General features: G+C 38.9%; 1 protein-coding gene across 2 annotated transcripts in view; it reads left to right on the top strand.

Moving 5' to 3' along the window:
- The first annotated feature begins 8,415 nt into the window (after window positions 1-8,415).
- VGLL3 (vestigial like family member 3) overlaps window positions 8,416-26,534 on the top strand; it is a 44,090-nt gene continuing 25,971 nt past the window's right edge. Inside the window, exons 1-2 of one of the 2 annotated variants that reach the window (XM_080818936.1) lie at window positions 8,416-8,886; window positions 22,591-22,708. In XM_080818936.1, the coding sequence (XP_080675062.1) occupies window positions 8,761-8,886; window positions 22,591-22,708 (244 nt within the window). In that variant the 5' untranslated portion in view covers window positions 8,416-8,760. Of the gene's footprint in view, window positions 8,887-22,422; window positions 22,709-26,534 lie in introns of both variants that reach the window. The other variant, XM_080818935.1, reaches the window with a different exon arrangement.

The raw sequence follows: 26,534 nt of genomic DNA, 5'->3' as shown, positions 1-26,534 counted from the left end.
CCTACTCTGGTCAGTCTTCTTTGCTCCATTGAAAGTCCTTGCCATGTTTCTGGTAATATCAAAAGCTATTCAATTTTTAATACATTATGAAGGAACCAAAAAGAAGAAAAACAGCAGAAAAGTACTTTTGAGATAAAAGTTATCAATTTGGAAATTGCTCCTATAAGAGAAAATTTGGAAGTTGCTCCTATAAGCCCTTAACAATTAATTCTTCCATTGAACTTGGGAATTTTCTGGAGCTCCTTATACACTTCTTTCCAAACCAGTTCTTAAAGCTGGAAACCCAGGATCAGCAGAAATTTTAATTAAACTGACCCATTAGACAAATAATTGATCTAGAGAGTCTACTCTGAGGCTTGTTAATTCTTTGGTGAATCTATCTTCTTACCTCCTTCACACACATATGTGGAATTTGATTAGTGCCCATTCATTATTAGGCAGTGCGTTTTTGTTTGTTTGTTTGTTTGTTTGTTTTGTTTTTGTTTATTTGTTTTTGGAGTGTTCTGGAATCAAACACTGCAGTCAAATCCTGGCTCAGCAACTCACGAACTAGGTGATATTTAAAATATTTAATTTTTCTTCTTTTCAGCTCTTCCATATCTAAAATGATAACAACTACTGCATAGGATCATTGTGAGAATTAAACGAGTGAGTTAAAAACAATTTTAACATAAATGCCCGACCAACTGCAGAGCCTCATAAGTGTGAGTTCCTTCTGTCACTGTTTTCTCCATGGAAGTCCTAAATACCTGATCTATATAAACTGCTTCCATTATCGTTCACCCTCTTGTAAAAGCACATGCTTTAAATCATCTAACTAGTCTATAACCTACATCTCAAGTGATGAAAATTGACTTTAAAGCTAAGCCTAGGGCGCCTGCGTGGCTCAGTGGGTTAAGCCTCTGCCTTTGGCTCAGGTCATGATCTCAGGGTCCTGGGATCAAGTCCCGCATTGGGCTCTCTGCTCAGTAGGGAGCCTGCCTCCCCCTCTCTCTCTGCCTGCCTCTCTGCCTACTTGTGATCTCTCTCTGTGTGTCATATAAATAAATAAAATCTTTAAAAAAAAAAAAAAAAGCTAAGCCTATCCCTACAACTGTGACTATGTTGAACCCTAAAGGAAACTATCCCTTACTAAAGCATAACATCATTACCTCATCCAATAAATATTTAATGAATATCTATTATGTACTGTGATATAATAGTGAATAAAACATATGTGTTTTATGCCTGTATGAATCATAATGGAGAGGTAAGGAAAAAAACCCATATTTCAAAAGGAGGGTGATAAGCAAGCAGGTATTGGAGAGAATGGTGGGGATGGGATGGGGTGTACGTTAAATTGGGAGGTATCTTTGGCAAAACAAGTTTAAGCTAAGACCTAGATGGCAACTAGACCAAGTGTGGAGGGAGAGAATTTTCCAAGTAAATAGTGCACGCAAAGACAAAGGGAGAGAGTTCATTGTACTGAAGCAAATGAATGGATGGCATGTGTTACAATGAAGTCTCAAAGTGGACAGGAGGAAATGAGTAGGAGGTTATGGAGATAAGTTGGCAGAGGAAAAGAGACAGGAGAAATGAGAGAGAGAGAGAGACAGAAAGAGAAAGAGAGAGAGGAAGAGAGATGGAGAGACAATTTATAATAAGGAAGCACTATATCCATGATTCAACTCAGTGGACATTGATCTAGCCCAGAGTAAGAGTAGATGGGGCACAGGAATCTATTATGCCTTGAGTTGAACTAAATTCTCATATACCTCTCTCACATTATGTGTTTATCTTATGAATTTGAGTATGATTTTAGCTTTTAAAAATTAGCATAATTCTTAAGAAACATTATTCCTTAAACATGGGCCATACTTCATCTGGTGTTCAACCCAAGGAAAGCATTTTCAATGCTGACGCTCAAATGATCTGTGTTGAACTTACTGAGACTCAGTACATGTGTATCCAGTTTATTGTGGGATATTGAAGAAATTTTCAGTTAGAATTTGGGCTGCATATGGTTTCATTTGCTTTATTTATTGCCTTTAGAACTCCATATAAGATACATCTCCACTCCATAAGTCTTGGGTTTTGAGAAATGCCCTGGGTTGGAGGCTAATTTTTGTGAGTTATTTGCATATATATAGGTGATTTGAAGATGGATGAGATCTCTTAAGATGAAAGGATAGAGTAAGATAAGAAAAAGGCCTAGGACAAAGCAATCAAGAAACTCAATATTTAGAGTATAAATGGAGGAAAACTTGACAGAGGATACTTAGAAGGAATAACCAAAGTTTAAGTAGACAGATTAAGACAGGGGGATGTCATGGAAGGATGTCAAGAGAAGAGAGAATTTTAAGGAGCGATTAATCCTTGATGTCAAAATTTATGAAGCATCAGTTAGGATACAGTTTAGAAATGAACTTTGAGCTTGGTAATATGATCATTACTGGACTTTAATACATTTTTGTGGGATTATGAGACAGAAATCTTATTGCAGGTAGACTCAATAAGGGAATGGAAAGGGAGAACATGGAGAAAGTGAATTTGAGGGATTTGAGATTGCTGGAGAGGATAGCAGGCAAGAATTACAAGAGGACATGGTAAGCATGTTAGAGAAACATGTAAAGCTGCTGAGCATTGAGGAAGGCCCATTTAAGGCAGGTGATCCTAAAGGACAACCGAATGAAGTGGCTTATTGCTTTACATGTGAGTTTTGACCTTCTGTTTTTAAAACCATTCCATTGGTATTACTGGAACCACTCCTAGATCTATGCAACCAGAGCCCCTCTCTGGCCTGTGAGTTTTAGAGGACTCCCCACTGGCCCTCTTCCTAATTGTGCCTCTCCTCATAGGAATCTGTAGGGTAAAGGGGGTGCCCTTTCTTCTAGTCCCTCCTTCCCCATTAAACTATTGTATTAGTTTCCTATTGCTGCTGTAACAGATTGCCACAAACTCAGTGACTTAAAACTATTCAAATTTATTATCCTACAGCTCTGGAGGTCAGAAGTCCAAAAATGATGTTAATGGGGCTGTGTTCCTTCTGGCAGCCTTAGGGCCCCCGTCTTGCCTTTTGCAGCTTCTAGAGGCTGCCTGTGTTCCTTGGCTCGTTGGTCTCTTTCATTTTCACTGTTATCAATGGCCCATAGGATCTTTCTCACTGAAGACCAATGTGACACTGACTCTTGTGCCTTCTGACTCCCTCTTAAAAAGACCCTTGTGATTATATTGGGCCCACTCACATAATCCAGGATAATTTTCCTGTCTTAAAATCTGCTTATTAGTAGCCTTCATTCCATCAGCAATCTTAGCTCCCTTTTGCCATGTAAAATAAGCATGTTCATAAATTCTAGGGATTAAAGTATAACCTCTTTGGGAGCTGGAGAAGCATTATTCTGCCTAGAACCACCATGTTTCCTACTAAAGACCTGCGAAATCCCTGTGCAGATGACCCAAGCCTACTTCCTATGAGGCATAATTTCTAGGATGGGCTACATTATTAGGGGGCTCCTATCTATCTCCTATTCTAACCTATCAGGTTAGGCCAGAGGGTGAGCAAAGGATCAGCTGTTTGGGGAACTGAGAAGAGGGTTTGGATACACAGGTTGAGAAAGCCAGGTGTGTGTATTGCAGATTCCATATGTTTTCTTACACTGATACCCCAAGTTAAAGACCACGCTGGCTGTCATCATTCAAAAAAAATAAAAGCTGCTTTCCTTTTTGCCTTATCTTATCCCAAGAGATATTGGGAAAACCCACTTCATGTTACCCCTCTAAATAAAACTGGTTTGGGGAGTTCACATCACCAAATTCCAGCTGAAAATGGGGAACATTCTGGGAAATTTGGTGAGTGGGGCCAAAAATACAGTGAGTGTAAACCCCTGACTCAGAAGAACTGGGAACATTTAAGGTAATTTTGGTATTCTCTTGGAACTGCAGTGGCTGGAACAGAAAGCAGTGAGAGGTTAAACACCAATGGGTAATGTAAGATCTAGTTCCACATCAGAACTGAACCCAAAGGGAGGTGGGACAATTTGAAAGAAGGAAGAGAGAAGATAAAAGGGTAAAATTTCAGGAACTTTAACTCAAAAGTATCTAAAACTTTAACTCCAAATTATCGAGTTCCATCTCATTATTACTTTATTCCAAGTAATTGTGACACCTGCACATACTAGACATGACAATGAGTACACCAGTGATCAGATCACATTCTCTGATCTGAGTGACTCACTACTGTTAAATGCAATTGGCCTACATTTTTTCTTCCCCACCCCTTTTCTGAAACTCCAAGATGACCAAAGAATGATCTAATCTAAAACCTCTTCTTCCACATATATATGCATAAATGGATATATATGAATATGCATGCATACATACGTGTGTGTATGTGTGTTTGTATATATATATATAGAGAGAGGCATAAATAAATGTGGCATGTATGCACATAAAATACATATGTGCTTGTTCACATAGCCTTAGCATGGGGAGATAGGGAGAGAACTGAATTGATTTTGGTTTTAGTGTGCCTTCTGTAGGAGACATGAATCAGACCACGTGTTTGTGTATCATTGAAAGATGTTGTAGACTAGATGATATTTTTTATTCTTTTCCACTCTAAAACCCTAAACATCTACCAGGGAAGTCAGGTACTTTCCTGACAGGAATTATCCTACATTCTGTTAATGAGCAAATAAAGCCTCCAGGCCTTGACAAGTTGTCTTCCCTCTCTGTCCAGTCCATGCTTCTTCTAGATTCTAATTCTGGGCAGAATTTTTCATTAGTCTCTCATTTTCCCCCTATCAGTAGAATTTAGAAATGAAGGAGGGTATCAAAACAAAGATACCTCATATAGAAAGATTTTGCCAAATACCTCCAGACTTTTGGGTCTGTGACTTATTAGTATCCAAGTACTACATCTTCGTCATATAATAAATATTTGCAACATACTAAAGGCCATATGGGGAACAAGGAAGATACAGAAATTGTGGGTATGGCATTTTGGATTTAGTTTTGCTTTATTTTCTGAGTTAACAGATATATACTGAACATCTTCTTAATGTTAAATATATAAGATATAAATTCTCTCTGCAAGTCTAGTAGAGGAAATATATTGAACACATGATTATATTAAAAACAATAAGCTATAGTTAATTAAAGTTATTTGAAGATACAGTTGGAACTCTTTAGTGTTTTAAACAGAAGGCTTTCCATAGAGGAAAGGGTGCTCTTGCAAACTAGTTTTGTGGCCTAATTTAGTCACTTTCCACTCCAGGTCTAAAAGTTTCTCATATTACAAGGATCTTCTCATTCTAACATACAGTAGAAATCCTGATACAGGATCTGAAACCATGTTCCATGTTCTAACCTTCACTGATGTGTTTGGATCCTCCATGAATTTGTAAGCTCCTTGAAGAATTTTTTCTCCTTTTTAAAATACTTTATTCAATGAATGCTTATTAAGCCAGGCATTACATGATTGAGATTCACAGATAAAAAATCACAGTCCTGGGCGCCTGGGTGGCTCAGTGGGTTAAAGCCTCTGCCTTCAGCTGGGGTCATGGTCCCAGGGTCCTGGGATCGAGCCCCGCATCGGGCTCTCTGCTCAGCAGGGAGACTGCTTCCTCCTCTCTCTCTCTCTCTGCCTGCCTCTCTGCCTACTTGTGATCTCTGTCTGTGAAATAAATAAATAAAATCTTTAAAAAAAAATCACAGTCCCTGCTCTCTCGTGGCCATGGTCATGTTGGGGAAAAAAGCAAACAGACCATTTCAAATCATGTAATCAGTATGGTGAGAGCAGGATTCATAGGGTGCTGGAGTTGCTGAGAGTAGAGGCGTCATAGCTGGTCTTCAGTGGATGTTTTGAAAGATAATCCCCTAAAGAACAAAAAGGAGTTTGCAAGTGAAGAAAGTTGAGTGTGTTGGTACAGAAGTTCGGGTCATGCATAAAAAGGGAAGGTCATAGGAGATACCACGTTCTTTCCTGGAAAGGGAGGTCTCAGTTCACGTGGCTGAATGGATAGTTTACAGAAGATGATGACAAAGGAAGGGACCAGAATTTGAAGGTTAAAGAGTTGAGGTTGTGGGGGGCTATTATAAATGTTTTTTAAAGTTAAACAAAACATTATTACTCTGTTGGATTTGCAGTGGCTGGGACAGAAAACAGTAAGAAGACAAATTGTGTGAAGAATGGATCAGAAGACAAGACTATTAGGGCCTGGAAATCAGGTAGAAGCCGCCTTCAGGAGTCTGCGTGAAAGGTGCTGCATGAACTAAGGGTTATAGCAGGAGAGATAAATGTTGAGGGAAGAGAGTCAGTAGAAGTGTAAAGTTGGGATCAAGTGGACTCAGACTGGGACTGTGGGAAAATATCAGTACTATCATGACTGAGGTTCCTATGGAACTTCTATGTGGAACCATCTAGACAGAAGTCAAATAGATGAACCTGAAACACAGGAAAGGATGACCAGAGGGTGTCAATTTTGAAAAGGCAGGGACAACATTTCAAATAAGTTCGTATATGTCTTATTGATAGGAATACCGCTTCATCACAAAAAGCACAAAATCCAAACTGTGAATGCCCTTAATAAATCTATTTTTAATATTCAGTAGATGAAAGAGTGAATGAGAGAATAGGAGCTGTTATGAGTAGCAGAGTTCCTGTCAAATACTGTAGTTATGTATTTGAGTGTGTAAGTGTGTATATGTGTGAATATATATGTATTTATGTATGTGTGAATGTATAGTTATGTATACACACATACATATTCATATCAAGATTAGCAATATATTAATACTGTACATCTCTGATATAGTATATGAGTCTGCTAGGGCTGCCATAAAAAAAAAAAAAAAAACACAAGACTGGGTGCCCTGAACAACAGATATTTACTTTCTGACGTCTTTGGAGGCTAAAATTCCAATATGGGGCTCCTGGGTGGCTCAGTTGGTCTGCCTTAGGCTTTGCTCATGATCCTGGGGTCCTGGGATTGAGCCCCACATGGGACTCCCTGCTCAGTGGGAAGCCTGCCTCTCCCTCTCCCCCTACTTGTGTGCTCTCTCTCTCTCTCTCTTATGTGTACTCTCTCTCTCTGTCAAGGGAATGAATAAAATCTTAAAAAAAAAAAAAATCCAATATCAAGTTGCCCTCAAGGTTAGTTTCTAGTGAGAAGTCTCTTGCTGGCTTGTAGACTGCACCTTCTCACCAGCTGTCCCAAAGCCTTTCCTCTGTGCCAGGGCAGACAGGGATTGCTAGTGTGACTTCCTCTTCTATAAGGATACCAGTCCTAGATTAGGACCCCACTCTTAGGACCTCACTTAATCTGAACTCCCTCCTGATATGCCTTGTCTCCAAATACCGTCACATTGGGGGTCAGACTGCAACATATGTATCTGGGGGGGAGGGAAACACAATTCAATCCATGACAACATCGGTACATATGACATTCAGCTTGCCTTTTTCTCAAAGGATAGTCCCTGTGAAAACAAAGAAACTGTTCTGTGTCATAAAAGAGGATGTGTAAATAGAAGGGGAGATATATACTTGTTGAAGTTCAAAGAGTTTGCTTATTTATAAAATAATTACAGTTCTTTTCTACTTCACCTGATTTTATCAAAACAGTTATATTCCCACAAAGAGATTTTTGTTTTGTTTTGTTTTTTAAATTTTGGAGAGGATTATAAGCCACTTGCAAGTAGATAAACCTTTAATAGCTGAATGAGTTTAATCAGTTGTTATTGTCTATTACTCTATGGAAACCAGGCAGGAAGAGCCAGAAAAGGTTGACGTCCCACAAAAATTTCATACCATGAAGGTGTAAACTTAAAGCGAGATCGCTTGTAGAAAACTGTGTTGCATTCTTGGCGTGTGCGCGTTTGTAATAAAGTTAACTTTCACGTACGGTTATATTTAACGCAGGGGCTAATCCCAGTTTATTTTGCGCCTGTTCTGTTTAACCTCTTTGCACACTTGGCCTTGGTTTAGCGCTGGCCTCTGCGTTGGTGTTCCCCCCTAAAAGCTCCCTGGGGTTGGGAAGCCTTCGCCCTGACAGCCAGGTGAAACAGGGTGGAAAGCCTGAGCTCTGAGGGCGCGGAGCCTCTCGCATACCGTTCCCCTCCCACCATCATCCCACCGCCGGGAGGCGGAGAGGGCTTCAAACTTCGCTCCAATCCGCAGCCGGCCCTCCCAGGGGTCCCCCGCTGGGCGACCCGCCCGCCCCGGACAGAGTTGGAGGAACTTTGCACAGCTCCGCGCCAGAGCCTGGAGCGGCGAAGTGCTCCCCCTCCTCCCCAGCGCCCCCCTCCCTCTGCCCCCGCCTCCCGGTCCTCGCCCAGCCGCGAGCTCTGGTGATAGGACGAGCCCCGGGCGTGCATTGTGTATATGCAAACCAGAGCCCCGGCTCCCCAGGGCTGCCCAACCCGGCCGGGGCTGCGGCGGCGGCTGGCGCTGCAGTGGGCGCAGCTGTCCTCGCCGGAGCCGGGCACTATCATGCCCCCGCCGCGCGGCGGGCTACTGCGTCCCGGAGCCGCTATATAAGCGCAGGCAAGGGGACACTCGGAGGGGCTGAAGATGAAGGTGCCCGCGCATGGGCCCCCACTGATTGCCAACCCCTCCCGAGCCCGCGCCCCGCGCGGAGCCCGCGGCCGCCGAGGACCCGCCTTCGCCGCAGTAGCAGCTGGAGCAGCGACAGAGGAGGCAGCTGCGGCGGTGGCGGCGGCGCCCGTCGCCCGAGCGCGCAGAGCGGCGGCGGCAGCTCGGGGGCCGCCGCTGCCCCGGCTGCCATGAGTTGTGCGGAGGTGATGTATCACCCCCAGCCGTATGGAGCGCCCCAGTATCTGCCCAACCCTGTGGCAGCTGCAACCTGCCCCACAGCTTACTACCACCCGGCGCCCCAACCTGGCCAGCAGGTGAGTCACCGACCGGGCAGCCCGCCGGGGGCGGGGGCGGGGGCGAGGGGCACCGAGAGTATCTGTCTGGGACTCGGGCGACGTCCCGCCGGGACGGGTGGCGCGGAGGATGCTCTGGGACCTGGGGGAGCGCCGTTGAGCTGAGCTTCGGGAAGGGACAAGCAGCCTGGTGGACGGGTGGGGATTCGATGTGAGGCACTACCTGGCTTCATTGAGCTGGTGTCACCGGAGCTCAGAGGCTGCTCCTCATAGCCACCTTAGCTCTTTGGGCTCAGTTCTCTGAAACCCACCAAGGGCATCTGTCTTAGGAGTATGTGAGTAAACTTACTTTAAATCAAATATTTTCTTTTCTTTGGAAAGGTGAAGTGTTTTCAGGGTTTTCTTGATTAAGAGGATAAAATTGTGTCACCGACATAGGGGAGGCTACCTGGACAGTGAGCTCATGGAATGACCTTTCTGGAACTTTCATGGAACAGAGGTCTAGTGTAATGTCTGTCAAATGTGACTAGAACTTCTCTGTAGAGTCCGTCTTCTTATGACTGTGACTGAGAGGGCAGGAATTGATCCCAAACTTACTCATTCATTTTTAATTCCATCAAAGCACAGAGATGTTACAGTTCAGCCTAGTAGAAGTGTGTCCCCACTCAAGAGGTAACCTTGGATCAGTGGATGTTGGGTCTTCACCATGCTGAGAGTGACAGAGAATGCTGTGGATTAAAAGGGTTCTGTAACCAGGGAGATGATATAGTTCTTTTAGAAGAGAGAATAGGGTGTGGGGAATTTGGCAGTAGGTATCCCTGGACATTCCTCTCTGGACACCAACAGAATGTGTTTCAAGCCTCAGTGCTACAGAGAACACATATGTGAGTATGTGGCACTAGCTTGTACCGAAGTAGGGTCTTCAGACTCTGGGAATTCGGGAATTAGGGTTGATTTGGTGAAATTTTAAAAAATACAATTTATGCACTCCGAGGTAGAGACGCTTATCAGGGAACCAGATGTGGTTAGAAAATTACCATTCACAGAATTTATTGATTGGGTTTAAAAAATTTCTTAGGAAACATATTTTTTTTATGGTTTTAAGGGTTTGGCTCTTTATTAAAATTTATATAATTAATTTTGATTTCTGTATTCCCTTTACTTGTTTATTTGCTAGATTTGTAGGGCTACTCTTTGGAAAGAAATCATAACTTCAGTTTAGAACTTAAGGACTGTAAAATTCAGCTGATTCTGGAGCAGGGTACATGCCCCAGAGTTATCTGCTAAACAATATAAGCTTAACCGGACCAAGTAGGGCAAAAGAGGAAGGAGCCCCATTTTATTGCTACCATTGTTTTTTTTTTTTAAATATTCAGCAGCCTTAGCATTTGAAAACAAGATTACTTTTAGGAAAGAGAATGGGAAAACATTTTATAATTTGTGGTCGAAGGTGATAGATTTAAACATTTTGGTTATGCTGTTTGCTTTTCTTTGATTTTAAACATAAAAGATGTTAAGTAATAGAGAAAACCATTTAGGTACAAATTAGGCAAGTGAGGCAAAGAGATGCTAGATATCATTTTTATGTGTTTTATAAACAGTCAGTCCCAGATGAACCATCCTATTTCCTCCCTTCCCTTCCTTCATCTCAGGGGCTGTAGAGGCTCTCAGTTGTCAATTGGAATGTAGACAAGCAACAGACTCAAAATTACTAAGCATACAGAAAAGTATTTTTCCCCTTAAAAGATAACTTGAACTATGTAAGTTATGAATAGGGTTTTGTTCTATAGAATTGTGAAAATAATTCCATTAATATATGAATCTGTGGTGGAGGTTAGGGGTTATAATACTCTTGAACTAGAAAATAAAATTCATATCGGAAAAATTATAAACTACTATTCATAAAATTCAGTTTTCAGTGAGAAAAATTCCAGTACGCCAACTTTTTTAACAGTGCTACAACTCGATCCCCAAATATCAGCCTTTTGCTGAGACCATCAACTAACTGAAGAATGAACTTTCTTTTTCACCTGAATCGTCCACATTGATAAGTTGCGCATATTAGTAAATGTCAACTTTACTACACTTTAGGGTTCTGTAGGTATCCTTCAAGTAGATAATTGGCTGAGTTGACTTTGAGAACTTAGCTGAGAGGTGTGCTTGGAAATTTTCACGTTACTTTTACAAAAATGGCTTGCTAGAGGTTACTTTTTCTGTTGTTGTTAAGTAAGGAAATGGACTGTAACTGGCTAGTCAAATAAAGAGACTTGATAGTGTAACTACTGTTCTTTTACTGTCAGGAGTTTATTTTGATGACCTATATTTTCTATTGGAAAAAAGAGTAAATCAGGAAATTCTTATCAGGCTGACAACATTTTTAGACTATGCGGTGCGTGGGTGAAGCGGGACTAATATTGACTTGGCCCTAATGCAGTCATCCGAGAATACATATTTTGGTTGTTTTTGCATTCCATAAGGTTTTATCATTATTATCCTTGAAGATTGTTTTCTCCATCCATGGGAAGTGACCCCTAATAGCATCTTGCCTGGGAGACAAAAATAAAGGCTACCACTCCTACTGCATTTGAAAACTTGATTTGCTGAGCAGAAAAAAGAAAAGCAGAAAAAGTGATAGAGTTATAAAGAAAGTTTCATGGTCACTGATAAAATGTTAGAAAAGAAAGCATTTCAGGTTTGTGTTCCTTCTGTAATCCGTTGTAGTGGTGTATCTCTGAGCTTATTTTTTTCCCTTGAATCCATATAGATCAGAAGTCCTTGTAAGTTAGTATAGCATAATGGTTTATTTTTTTTCAAATATTTTATTTATTCATTTGAGACAGAGAGAGAGAGACTAGGAACAGTGGGGAGAGGCAGTGGGAGAAGCAGACTCCCTGCTGAGCAGAGAGCCCGATGCAGGGCTTGATCCCAGAACCTGGAGATCATGACCTGAGCTGAAGGCAGACACTTAACCATCTGAGCCACCCAGCCTCCCTATAATGGTTTATTATGATGGATTTTATCCACAGGTGTGTTTTTCCTCTTCATGTATGATCGTATAGCTGATAATTATTTTTGAAATAATAGAATATCATTCTCCAGGCCTGTGTACTCTGCTTTACCCTTAAAAGCACAGATATGCACTTGAAATTTTAAGTTCAGATTTTTTTTCATCAAGTATATTATGCATTGTAGGTAGTAATAGGTTGGTGTCTTAAAAACCTAGTGAACTGCATATATCTCAGGTGGCACTGTAATGCGTTACTTAGGCATACAGTAGACTACATGAATCAAAATAATTTGTAAATATGTCTGCAGAGTAAGTTTTATAGCCCCTGACATTAATTCCTAGAAGTTGCATGACTATGAGTAAATCTTACAGTGTGCTTTATCCAGACAGGGTTTGCTAAGGGATGCTAAGCTCTGTGGTCCTCACGCCCACCGTCTCTTTAACATCTCCTCAAGAGAGCTCTTGACTCAGTCTCTCAGCCCCTGCTCCCGAGGCATGATGACACTGCAGAACGTGTCCAGAAAGGAATGTGCTTGCATTCTAACAGTGACAGTAGGAACTAAGAGAAACACATTTCCAAATATGTGTCAGGAAAAATTGAGGGAAATGATATGAAATCATAAATTCCCTTCATACCCGGGGGACTTCTCATCTTAAATGTAGACAGCCTGTTATTGTCTAAATCTGCCCCCCCCCATTTACTCGTAAGGTCAACATTAGAAAGATACATAAAGCTTTCAGAATCCTGTAGTTTGTTCATGAGGTGGTGAAAGCAGAAAAAAAGATGGCCAGTTTTCTAATTGTGCATAGGGGTTTTTAACAATTATGCTCCGGGCTTCATATAAGTTAGAGCATATTTACTCTGTCCACAGCTGTGTGAATCCGCTTGCATGCTTTCACTTAAAAGAATTAAATGCTCCTAGGAGGCATAACTCCAGTTATAAGTTTGTAAGGAGTCCCCCCCCTCCCCCGCCCAAACTATTTCTCTGGACTTTGCTACCTTGGTTAGGTCATAAACACACACACACACACACACACACGCGCGCGCGCGCACACTTATGTAGTCAGAAGAAGACACCCTGAAAAAACATACTACACCCCTCCTTTTGCAAATGGGAAACATGGATGCTCACATGGCTGAACCAGCTAGCCAAAGATTTCAGAGTTAATTGGTGACAAAATTAAGACCGCCAGATGCCATGCTCCCCAATGTAGCATCTTTCTACCATGCCATACAGTCTTCCAAGCTTTCGTATTTTTTATTTTTTGCAATTGCACAATAGGCTTATTTTTGTCTTTAGTGCTCCAAATCAACTTTTTGATAAAGAAGATTAATATGCAGTAGATTCTTTGGCCTTGGAGCTTGAAATTCTTTCCAAGTCCTTGGTAGTGTACTTTTTTAGTTTAGGCATTCCAAAGTCCTTTTGGAAGCATTTATATTATGCTAATGACTTTTGCTATCCATTCTGCATCCTTTGTTGATGAGGCAGAATATCCACTTAGCAAATGAATATTTATTTATTTTAACATAATCTTCAGGAAGTGGTATTAACAGTCAGTTTTAAGTGCCTCGTATATTACTGTTATTTCAACGTAACTTTAGAGTCATTAAATGGAAAGAATACAATTATATCCTAAATAGTCTCAATATACAGCCAACTTATTTAAGGTGGAGGATCCAATTTTCTTGCAATTGTAAGCAAGGACTTAAGTGGACTTATAAGAATTCATACAGGACTTCATTGAGAAAGAACAACCCCCATAATTCCACACTACACAAATTAACTTGACTGCAGAAACTTAGAAGCTTAAAGTACCCAGAGTTTTATGCTCCCAATAACATTGCAGCCAGAAAATTCAAAGCTGGAAAGAAAAAAATTAAACTTTAAAATGACTAAACTAACTGTTGTCTCTGGCAGTCAACCAGAAGAGAGATTACAATAACGATAGAAAGGAAAGGCTTGGAATCCATACAATCATGCATAGTGAAGATATGTTTAGCACAAAACCAAATGCCAGGACAAGGTGACACTCTTTGGAAAGGAAGGGGTATTTTGGACGAATGCAAGGAAGCCCTAATTCACCTTGCACTTCATAAAGTCTCCCATCTCATGAAACTGGGGATGGCAGGGACATGCGCCACGGCAAAGGAAATGAGGGTGTTCAGAGGGAAGAAGCTTGCCATTGTGCACAGTGACTCTTGGGGCTGTTGCAGCAAAGATGCTGAGCTGATCCCTTTGGATAGTGTATATATTTCTGTCTTGTATCCTTCTGTGCAAAGGGACTAACTTCAACGAGACTAAAAATATTATGCTCAGGATACTCAGGGCAGATCCTAAAGCAAACTTGTGTATTAGACTTTCTGTCTATCATTCTAAAACTTGGGTGCTGAAGTTGGATCCCATTCCCATAGGCCCTACTTCCAGCTAGCATTAAAAAAAAAAACAAAACAACCTAAAAAAAACCCCCACAAAGAATCCCAAACTAATTAATCCAGTAATAGATAATAATTTAAGGTATTATCTCCAGAAAAAAATATTTTCATTCTTCATTCGAGAAACAAACGCTTTCTGATACTTGAATTTCAGGTTCTGGCAGACACAGTGAAGGAAATAATTTTGGGCAAAACTCTGCCCCGAATCTTTCAAAAAGCACCTCTTTAAGCAGCTGGTTTTCTGCCTTAACTATTCATTTAGGAAGACCCAACACTGTCCTGAACCAATAGACCCAAACATCTGCTGCTAAAAACAAGTAGTCGTATATGCCATATTTATAGATATTTCAGTGGATACCAGATTTATGCCAATAATTTAAAAAGCGTGGTCTGAACTGGGGTAAACAAACTATTTTTCATTTGTCTTGTGTTTTAGTAGAGAGGAGACAAAGAAAAGAAAGGAAGAATGACCTAAAGTAAACAGGTGTCCTTTTCTCTTAGAACTCTAATGTGGTAGTATGCCAAAACACTTGTCCTTGGCCGATGGAGCGAGGGGCGGGGCGGTTGGAGGATGTATCCTTTTTTCTTACTGTGAAGATAGATAAAGGAGATACCAAAGCTAATTCTTGGGAATTGGGCTAGATGACCCATGTCTAGGAATGAATTAGTCTTCAGTGGTCTGTACGGTATTTTTGGCTGGTGTCCTGCAAAATCAGAAGAGGCAGCCAACGTAAGAAACAAAATTAAGTGTGAATTTGTCTAGAGCTCTAGCATGTTGCTTATTAGGATAGAGAGTTGGACGAGACCTCTGAGATAATCGAGTCTCAAAACTCCTCATTTTCAGAGGAGGAAGCTGAAGGCCAGACGGTTTGGTGACTGACCCAGACTCACGGACTCATTTTGGTCAAATCCTCCTTTCTGTTCCTGCTCTCTTTCTACTGTGGTTCCTTCCCATCTGGACTTCTTTGGAAACAAGGAAACAATAATTGACCTAATGTTACCTTCTTACTTTCCCTATTTAAAAATTTTAAAATATTAGCTACTTGGAGAAATTGGACACTTAGCCGTATGGATAAACTGTGAGGTTCTCTTTATTTACCATTGCCCTTACAATGCTCTTCCGACTAACTATGAGCAGCTTGAGTTTAGTGATAGGCTATGACTTTCATCTTTGTGATGAATCCATGTCTTTGCACAATTACTGATAGAGAAGAGGAATTAATTGGTGATTCAATGAATAGCAGATGAATTTTTAAAGATGAAGTCATACCCTATATCTAGTAATAGGATTAGGATTATAAAGGCATATCAGAAATTCACATATTGGAAACTCGTTTCATTCAAAGTAGTCAGTTTGAGAGAGAACACATACCCTTGTGATGTGATCATAGCTTAAAGTATTTTGGGAATGCAAATTTTGAAATTCTGTCTAAGTATGTGGCACATTTTTTTGGAACATCCTCGAAACTGGAAACTTTTCATCCTTGGAAGGGATGAGTTTGATTTTTGATAATGACCAGAATCATTGAGACTTAAGTGTGCTCAAAAATAGCTGGTCGAGTTAATAGTATTTTTGGTTTGTTACTCCCAACTCTTAAGAAAAATGAAGACAAAACAGAATAAACAAACAAACACAGAATCTCGAGTTATGACTGTGTCTCACAAAATTGGCTCTGCTCACATTTCCAAAATAGGATTTCCAGAAAAATGGTGGGCAATAACATTATGTATCTGAGTTCCCAAGGGTACAATACCTTTTTTGGATAGGGACTTCAGTTTTATGTGGATGTATATCTATTTTGAAGAGCACTGCATGATTTAATAGCTGTAACTGTTATATGTTTACATCTCTATTTTTTTTTTTAATGTTATAAGTAACTTCGACTCTCCTTAGTTATGGGATGCATCTGATGCCCTGCTGATTGTGGGCTTCTGTTTGTTTATTCGACTAACCTAAATATATAGAGACTCATTTCCTTTAGTCTATTTTCTTGGCTCATGTTTTGTAGTCAGACAGAAATAGGTTCTAATCCTGTCTCTGCCATTTATTAGTTCGATAATCCCAGCCAAGCAAATCAGTTTTTGCATTTGTAAATTGGAAACAATTATTTGGACAAAATATTTGTGTGCCTGTGTTTGAGAGAGGGAAGCAAAATATGATACGTGAAAGGTCTGTGGCATAGCTCTTCATCCCGACCCACCCTCCCTGAACCTGATTCCTCTTCCTTTTCCAAACAGGCTAAGGATCAAAATTTCAAGTCTCTCTGATATATTTTTAAAAATCTGTTACTGAGTAAATTCAGAAAAATATAATCAAGGAGCAGTCAGTTGCTTTTATGGACTTTACAATTTGAAGCATAGGGAATTTGAAACATTTATTTCAGCCTAGTGGTCCTTTCTTAGAGGCATCAACCATGTTTTTTGAACATAGAAGAATCATTGCATTTAGAGGAGAAAGCCAGTAGAAATTGGGAAAAGAAAGAAAAAGAAAAAAGAACAAAAAAAGACAAAGCTGTTTCCAAATACCCAATGATTCATTAAAATACTTTTGTTTTTTTAGGAAAAGAAGTTTCCACACATGCACAGTAATCATTTGGCATTTTGTAAGCTTAAGCCTTGGGGAGTTAGTGGTATTTGGCTCCTGACATGGAAGTCTCTCTTGTCAGACAAAATCCTTTCCCCTGCACATTCCTGTGAGAGTTTGTTCCTGTCCTGCCTTGTGGTAGGCTGTGAGGTGGCTGGGTATGGTCTGCATTGCCCAGGCCTACTCCTTCCTACACTGCTTTAACCTCTTCTCCTGAGTTAGTTTTCACTTTGTGGCTGCTAACTCAGTCATTGTTTCACCTAAGACAGGGTCATTTTGCCTGGAGGAAAATTGTCATTACTCTGAAATGGGGATGAGCTAGTTCATGTGCACTAAATAAACCAATTTGTAGGTGTTGAAGTCCCTTTTGATGACGTCTTTGTTTTGGTTAACAATTCTTCAGAGTCTCGTAAGAAAAGCATGAACATTTCTGAGACTTGGATATTTTTAGGAAGTATTGTGCATCTTGAGGAAAAAAAAACCAACATTAACTAGATTGCCTTTTGACCTCAATTCAGGAAATCTAGAGTCTGATGATTTGAGATTTATCCTCAACATTTTGAATGTTATATATTATTCTCAAGAAAGAATGTAACACCAGGCAAGTTTCATGCTAAGAAGCAAATACCAAGTGAATATAGAATATGGCAAAAGTGCACATGAATAATTTACTTAGTTCAAAATAGGCAAAGAATTGATTTACTGTCACCAAAGCACAGATATCGGAAAGTAGCTAAGGCTTAAGGGTCTATGGAGGAGAATATTAAGACAGTATGATTGTCAGCATATGAGTCAGTTGCTGTTTAAATTCTGTTCCTGTTTTCTTTGTGCTCACACTTAATATTTTTTAAATGTATGCAAATTGTTCAACATCATTAGTCATCAGGGAAATGTAAATCAAAACCACAGTGAAGTACCACTTCATACCCACTAGGGTGGCTATAGCTGTAATAATAATTTTTTCAAAATCCAAAAAATAGCAAGTGTTATTTTTCTACCAAGGGATGTGGACAGATTGGACCCCAAGTACATTGCTGGTGAAAATCTAAAGTGGTTCAGCTGCTGTGGATACAGTTTGGCAGGTCCCTAATAAGTTAAGTGTAGTGTTACCATATGACCCAACTATCATACATACTTAACCAAGAGAATTGGAAAGAGGTGTGCAACCAAAAACGTGTATACTCATAATAGCACTATCTGCAGTAGACAGTAGGTAGATATGACTCAGATATCCATCCGTGGATACAGGGATAAACAGATTATGCTATATACATGCCATGGAATACTACTCAGCTATAAAAAGAATGAAGTACTGGTTCAGTGTGAATGAACCTTGGAGACATTATGCTAAGAGAAAGAACCTAGAAGCAAAAAAGTCATATATGTATGATTCAGTTTATATGAAATAGCCAAGATAGATTAATTCCTAGAGACAGAATGCAGATCGGTGGTTATAATGGACTGGTCGGGGGGAGTCAGAAAATAGGGAGTTAATATAACATAGGTACAGAATTCCCCTTTGGGTTGATGAAATGTTTTGGAGTAGAGAGAGTTGGTGGTTACACAGCATTCTCAATGTGCTAAATGCCACAGAATCATTGACTTTCAAAAAGTTAATTTTATGAATTACACCTCAAAGAAAAAAAATTAAAAAAAATTGGGATATCTATCAGGAGAGCAAAGCTGAAAAAAGAAATACAGTATCAAGGGTGGAGAGGGATATGGCACAACAGGAACTCTCATAAACGGGCTGTCCGTGTGTAGGTTGGTGAAAATTACTTGAGAAAACCAGCAATATCTGTTAGGGCTGAACCACATCCGTACATTCCCTTTGACCCAGCAATCTTCCCTTCAGTATATACCCCAAAGAAATGCAGACGTATGTTCATTAAAAGACATACTCAGATGTTCATAGGGGTACTATTTGTAATAGCCCAAATCTAGAAACTAGCCAAATGCCTGTGAGTGGTAGAACAGATAAATGGATTACTACACAACAATGAGAGTGAGCAGTCTATGACGACATGCGACAGTATGCAGGAATCTCATGAACACAATATAGAGTGAAAGAAGCCAGACACAAAGGGTACATGCTGTATGAGTCCATTTATATAAAGTACAAAAGACAGTTTTGGCAAATCACATTGATAGAAGTCTGGATAGTGGTGGCAGTTCAGGAGGTAGTGTCTTGAAGGAAGCAGTGCCTTCTGGGGGTACTGATGATGTTCTAGTTCTTGATCTGTTGCTAGTTTCATTGATGCACTCAGTTTACGAAGTTTATGAACTATACATTTATGATATGTAGCCTTTTCTGTTTATATTGTTCTTCAATAAAAACATTAAAAAGTATGCAGATTCATTGCATTTTAGGAAGGTTTCAGGCCTTTTGGGTACTTTAGAATTCTTATTTTAACCAGTGATATCGATGGTGAAGCTAATCGTGTGTTCACATGTGCGCATGTGCTTATGTGTGAGTGCATGTGTGTGTGTGTGTGTGTGTGTTAAATGTAAATATTTAAGTTGGTTCACTATAATTTGTGAAAATTGACTCACCTTTATCAGAAAAAAGTACTAGAGAATGATAGATAATGCCTTATGTCCGGCCTATTGGTAGGTGTATCATAGGCTGTATTTTGAGAGTCTCCAAGCAAATGTATTTACTTAGTAGAAGACCTGTCTTAAAAGAGCTGGGAGAGGAAAAATATATATATATATATCTTATATCCATTCAAAAAATTGTATTTAAATAGAGTCAATACATATATTTTTATAAAATCACCGGTGTTTGCCTATCAAAAGAAATAAGGTATCATTATATATTTATGTAAATGTGTATGTATATATACAGACATATATTACATATATATGAAATGTAAAGGATATAGGGAATAAATACAACCATAAACAGAAGAATAACTTTTAGAAAATAGACTCATAAAAGATATTTTGATACCATGGCAGTTCACTTTTTGTTCACTCTTTCCCCATTTCATATTGAATTTTTCATATGTAAATTTTAGATTAATTTATTTGTATCCAACCATTCAAAACTTGGTCAAAAAAGTGTAACATGAAATTTTACAACACTTAGAAAATTGTGTAATCTTAAATAAATTGAAAATCTATACATTAAATTCAACTGCCATTAATTAATAAATTAAGATATTTTATTACTGCTATTATTGGTCATAATACTATGCTATCTTTATATCAGGATTTGTAGCTGTAAATCTTTTCCATATTTATAAAACTTTAATTAGTTTTATTTCATCTAAGAATTATTTGCTAATTGGGATAAAATAAAACATTGCCTTTCTTTGCATGATTAGCACAGCCCAGGCTTTTTCCTTTAAAGAATAAATGTTAAAATTGAACAAATGAAACAATTAGATTCAAAACCTGACTCTCACAAACCGATGCTGAACTAGACATTAACAGGGAATAAAAAGATCAGTTTCAGGGATAGTAATGAACACCAGTGGACAGTGAAGTCACTCCCTCTAGATCAGTTTTAACTCCTTTCCTATATAAAGACAGTGCTTCTTTTTCATATACCAGAGTACTTGACAGAGAGTATGTGTATATGCTTAACGGCATAACTTCAGATAAATACACAGGCACACAGAGAAATTGTAGTGTGATTTGACTAATAAATTGTAATATTTGTTTATTTTTAATGGAATTTAAAGTCAGAAGTAATTTTAGAGGCCATTGGTTCAACCCCCTTATTTTATACATAATCTTTGTTACCGTGGTGTTTTTGCTCTTGAAGTTAAACATAAACATGTTCAAGCCTGTGCGACACAGATTGTAGGAAATATAACCGCACCGTCGTTACAACCGGCTATTCATCAGCAAGGCATGTTCCCTCACAGGAATGAATTATCTATTCATCAACAAACGATAACCACATTGACACAGATTTTAAATATAAAGTAATGCATGTATTTATAAATAACAGCTCCTACATAATAACCAACAGCTCATAATATGCCTGAACATTTCAGGGCCCACCTCCCTCAAGAACAACATATTCATTACTAGGGGGAAAGGGCCCAATTTATTGAATGATGCATTTATAATTTGGGGCTATAGATTTTTGAAGCTAGTAATTCCATTAGAAACACGAATCTGGGTTACATGTTTTGATAACATTTGCAGAACTATGTGCTTACAGAGTATTCTAGAATGATTTATTTTTTCGACTCACATTCATTTTCCAGCATGCATTTTTTTTCTGGAATAAAAATAGTATAACAAAGAAACAGGTTTTGCAGGTATACAAATGATAGATAGAGAACTCATTTCATCATTAGGATAGTAAGTTTTATAATGTTTAGCATTATCTTATGTATATAATTCACATTGAAGTTGTTGCTTATAAAAATCATATGTACTCAATGAAAAACATTTGGAAATACTGAAAAGCAGGAATAACAACTAGATACCTTACCAGCCAGAAAATGATAACATACCATTTTGGTGACTCTTTTTTCCCTACACTAGATCCCCCTCTCCTGTCCTTATAAACACACATAAGTATACCTGCGTATTTTTATTACGCATTCTGGCTCCACCACTCTCATCCTCTGTGACCTTTGGCAAGTGACTTCACTTCTCTGTGCTTTTGTTTCTTCACCTTTAAAATATAGATGGTAATAATAACCATGATGTAGAATTATAAAAATTAACTGAGGTAATAAGTTCAAAGTTTTATAAGTAAGAGTGCTTGGTGTAATATACACTGATTATTATTACAGCTGTGATCATGTGTTTTAAGAATATTTTAAAACTATCAAAATTATGTCATTTTTATTTGAAAGCCACCCTAGACATTGGTAACACCTTGTATTATTTTCAGTAAGCCATAATATCATCTTTTTTCCCCTCCATGATAATGGTGGCAAGTGGAACATCTGCAAAATATGTTCCGTGCAAAATGGATCTTCACACAGACTTAGCTTTGTCATTTTAGTTTGATTTTTGAGAAATGAGTTTGGCACATCTGCCAAATCCTTTTATAAGACGCTACATTCCTGTTTTTATTTTAGTTTATTTCATTTATGGAAAGCTCTTTTCTTCCCCACCCCTATCCCCCCAGGCACCCCCGCCTGTCCCCCATTCCTCTCTGTCCCAAACTATAACGTCGATGTATGTATATTCAAATTTTAAAATAGAAAATTGATGAAAAACTGGAAAAAAAAACTTTTTTAAAGCCATTCTACTTTGGTATTTTAGATTATGAAAAAGAGAAACCAAGCAAACCTGTCTTTTACACTCTGAAAATATATTGTCTGATAATGATAATTTACTTTTTTTTTTTTTTTGCCAAATTTGAAATAACAGACTTATTTTTTCAGGGTGGGAAGGAGAAGATTGGTTTGGGGAGGGAAAAGATGGAGTAAAGCAGACTAAGAAGAATCAGTTTGCAAACATATGTTAATATTTAGATTTTTTTTAAGTGAAAAGTTAAGTAGTTAATGCTTTTTTACAAACTGTCTTTGATACCGTGTTTTGTTTATTCCATCCCAGAAGAAGTTAGCGGTATACAGCAAGATGCAGGACTCTCTGGAAGTCACCCTTCCCAGCAAACAAGAGGAGGAGGAGGATGAGGAGGAGGAGGAGGAGGAGGAGGAGAAAGACCAGCCTGCCGAGATGGAGTACCTTAACTCTCGCTGTGTCCTTTTCACTTATTTCCAGGGAGACATTGGGTCAGTAGTGGATGAACACTTCTCAAGAGCTTTGGGCCAAGCCAGCACCCTCCATCCAGAATCTGCCATTTCAAAAAGCAAGATGGGGCTAACCCCCCTATGGCGAGGTAAGAATTCAAAAGCAGATGCTCTCCAGGGCTCTGTCTCTGTTTCGCAACTGCCTGTACCAGGTTCCAGCTGGAGATTTGCCCCTGGAGGACGGATATCCACTTGCTTTTTAATTTTTAAGGACAGCAAGGAATTTCTTTCAGACAAACAGCTGGATCAGCTTTGTCACATGTGGAATGCAGGGTTGGAAAGGATGCAGTCACACCCCTTAAATTCCTCATGGAAAGTAGTGATGCAACTGGCCTGAGTTTATAGTGGCAGGACTGAGCTGTGAAGCACCATTCCTTAAAGCCCCAATGGCCCAGTTTGGATCTCCAAATGATAGGCGTGCCTGGATCAGCTTTTAAAAATTATCTCTTGCTCATTCCACTAGGTGCTACGTGGTGACATAGCAGAAATCTGAATCTGACCCAGGAGTCCAAGCTTTGAAAGCCTTCTGTGTTCTCTTGACAGTGTTCTCTGTCTTGCTTTGTTGTGGGATGAACTCTTGCAGTTTACAATCCAGACATTATCGACCGTGTCTCTGTGGTTTAGACTGTTGTTTTTACCTTAGTAAAAGTAAAGCAGTGGTCTGTTTGATAGCATGTGGTAAATACTTTTAATATGTGTTTAAGGTGAAAAGTAGGAAAGCTTCAGTAAATTAGCTGGCTTTAATAAATTAGTCTGATATGTCAATAATGAATCATATCAGGATAATCTATCCTAGGAGAGAATTAAATACAATGCCTACTTTTTCTTTCTTTCTTTCTTTCTTTTTTTTTTTTTGGCATGGTGGCATATGCAACCTACTAATCATTTAATCTGTAATATGGAAACAAGAGCCCCAAATTGTAGTTAGAAGTGAGTGATTTTCTATAGCACTATAACCAGGATAGTTTCAAGTGAGGCGTTGTGCATACGCAAAAGCTCTACAGTCCAGTGTTTTTCCCATTATCTGTGCCACTGCATAGTGACCTTTGGACTGATGTCCAATGTTCGAGTAGAAAGGGCGTATAATAGTAATGTTTCTGTAACTATTATTATAATTTCTTGGGATTATTTGAAATCTGGACTTCAAGTTTACCTCCTGTTTCATTCATTGACATAAGCAGCAAATATTAAGGTCCTACTGTGTTCTAGATAATGGGAATATATCCTCAAACTTGAGAGTCAAAGCCTCTACATTCATGAAACTTTTTGGTGGAAGAGACAGGTAGTAAGTAAATAATGAAATGCCTAGGTGTTGTTTTACTTAGGGTGATGATAGTTACTCTCTGAGTCTGTTACATGTGGGCACAGACCTGAAGGAAATAAGAATGTTCCTCACCATATGCACATCTAGGGGGAAGTTATTTGAGGCAGTGGAGACACCAAGTACCAAGGCCCCGTGGAAGGACTGGACTTAGAGTGCTCAGTGAGAAGCAAGAGTGCTGCCGTGAGCACAATGAAAAGCAGAGCGCTAGCTAGAGACTAGGATTTTTATGACTTTGTCAGTTTAGTGTATCTGGGTAGTACAGCCAAACATGGCAGCCTCTTCAATTTTCATCCCTCCCTCGGAGACTAAGACGACATATATCGTATCTAGTTTTCTCCCATCATTTTCCCTAATTCTCAAGATAATGCATTTCTGTCTGGAAAATCAAGGATGCATATGAATTGAATGATTGAATGCATATGAATCAATCATATGAATGCATATGATTGAATGATTGTGACTGAATTATGTGACTGAATGGTATGAATCAAGTTCATACCATTTATCCCAGATGAGAAAACAAAGTTCTCAATGTAGAATTGATGAGCGTTAACTATGTAATCTTTGCTTAGAGTTTCGTTATTTATAAAATAAGGGGGTTGAATTAAGTGACTGTTAACATCTCTTCTCCGTAGAGTTCTGTGATTTCAAGCGTATTATTAGAAAGTATTATTTGCTTTCCATTATTGATAGAACTTTGCCATAACTGTTTCTAGCTGCGAAATAGTCGGTTTTTGATAAATAACATTACTTAGATGTGATTGAAAGGAGATTTACCAAAATGTAATTAAAGATTTAGAAAATAATATCCTTAAGAGAGGTCTAATAAATTGAGATTCCCATGTCTGCTGAAGAGAGTTACTGGTAATTTTGTATCAGTTGCTGAAGTAACACGGGTTTGGATAATGCAGTCTTTGGATTCTGTTCATTTTGGGGTTGCAATATAGGCCTCTTACTATGTCTGACTACAACATGATTTTGGATTGAATACTTAAATCTCTCCAAGCTCAACTTCAACTATAGTATGTGTTTATTGATATATGTTTCCCAGGGTTATTGTAAAGATTCTTTGATATTGTGTATGAATGATTTGTGGTCCAGGGCTTTATGCAAGGTGCTAAATGATCAGAGAGACGCCTTTTCTCTCTTCCTTAAGTAAGTTTCCACTCATTTGGCACATAGAAAACCAACCTTGGGTTTTTTGATCCAGAAACACTGTTTTCTGGAGGTTTCTCTTTCTGGCAAAAACACAGTGTCTTGCACAAAGTAGCTACTCAATGCTATTGACAATGTTGATGGCCATGGCGGTGATGCTTTATGCAGGAGCTGCTAACCAGCTGTATTAAATTAAGGGGTCTAATTTATGGCATGAAGTTTTTACTATGCTGCACAAGTGCTACAGTGCTACAAAGGAATTTAAAACTGAGTTATGTCTGATTGCAGAATGTATTGCCACAGTAAATCTTTAGACAAAGATAGAGTGTCAGCTAATAATGGAATAATGGTCATACTTTAAGTGTGTGTCTTGACGGAGTTAAGAAAGTCCTCTTTTAGGTGTTTGTAGCTTTTAGGCAAATAATTGATAGGAAGTATTTGTACTTTACTTGGCACAATGTCACATCAATTAACCTCTTATCCCAGTATATATTCTTACAGGGATTGACTATGGCTTCTCAGTTGAGAAAACGTAATGAATCTGATTGCCCTTTTATCCCCATCTAAATAGAAATATTGGCTCCAAATATGTCTATGTATTGATCTCAGTGCTCAAGTGTTATTACAAAAAGGTGTGTGATTGTGTGTGTGTGTGTGTGTGTGTGTGTGTAGGAAAGTGGAGCAGTTGAGTTAGCAAAATAAAAGTATCACTCAGGGAAAAACCTTGCTGAGTGGTGAACTTGGTATTTTGTTGTTGTTACAAAATAAATAGTTATTACTTGGTTTATTTATATAGTGTCTGCTTAGAGCAACTCATTCTCATTGCAAAGACCTCTCAAAATGAGCACTAACCTGAAACAGTAAAAGAGGAGAAAGGGAAGGAGGGCGCATCTCTCGAGCTGCGTGGGACTGGGAAAGATGGCTGAGCGGCATCTCCAGGAAGCCCTGGAGGTCATTGCTGCCGGCAAGTTTAGGACAAACACATGGAAGGAAAACGAGGCCTGACTTAATGTCATCATCCTGCCTCCTTGAAACTGCCATTTTAGTCACAGTGTCCATTGTGAGCAACTCCAGAACAAAGTTAACTGGAGGACAAACTTTGAACATAATGGTAATGCCTAATCCCTGAGTGACAGAAAACATCGGAAAACGTAGCCTTTCACCTCTGACTCAACAATTTGTTCTCATGGGAACCAGAATAAGAAGGTGGGGATTAAATTACAGTAAGGACCCTTTGGGTTAAGAGTTGAGTCACATTTCTTTCACTTAAGTTAATAAAAAGGTAAATGTTATCTTTTAATGTTAATGTTTTATATCATTATTCTAAGTATGTTTCCTGGGGATTTTAAACGTGACTTAAGACAGAGGTTTTACAGCATTCTATTGTACTATTTTCCTTTTAATATAGCTTTCATTTTTTTTTTCAAAATTAAGTG

This window comes from Martes martes (genome assembly GCF_963455335.1).
Source record: "Martes martes genome assembly, chromosome: 1".
NCBI classification, from domain to species: domain Eukaryota; kingdom Metazoa; phylum Chordata; class Mammalia; order Carnivora; family Mustelidae; genus Martes; species Martes martes.
This window is presented reverse-complemented; position numbering and strand designations above follow the sequence as displayed.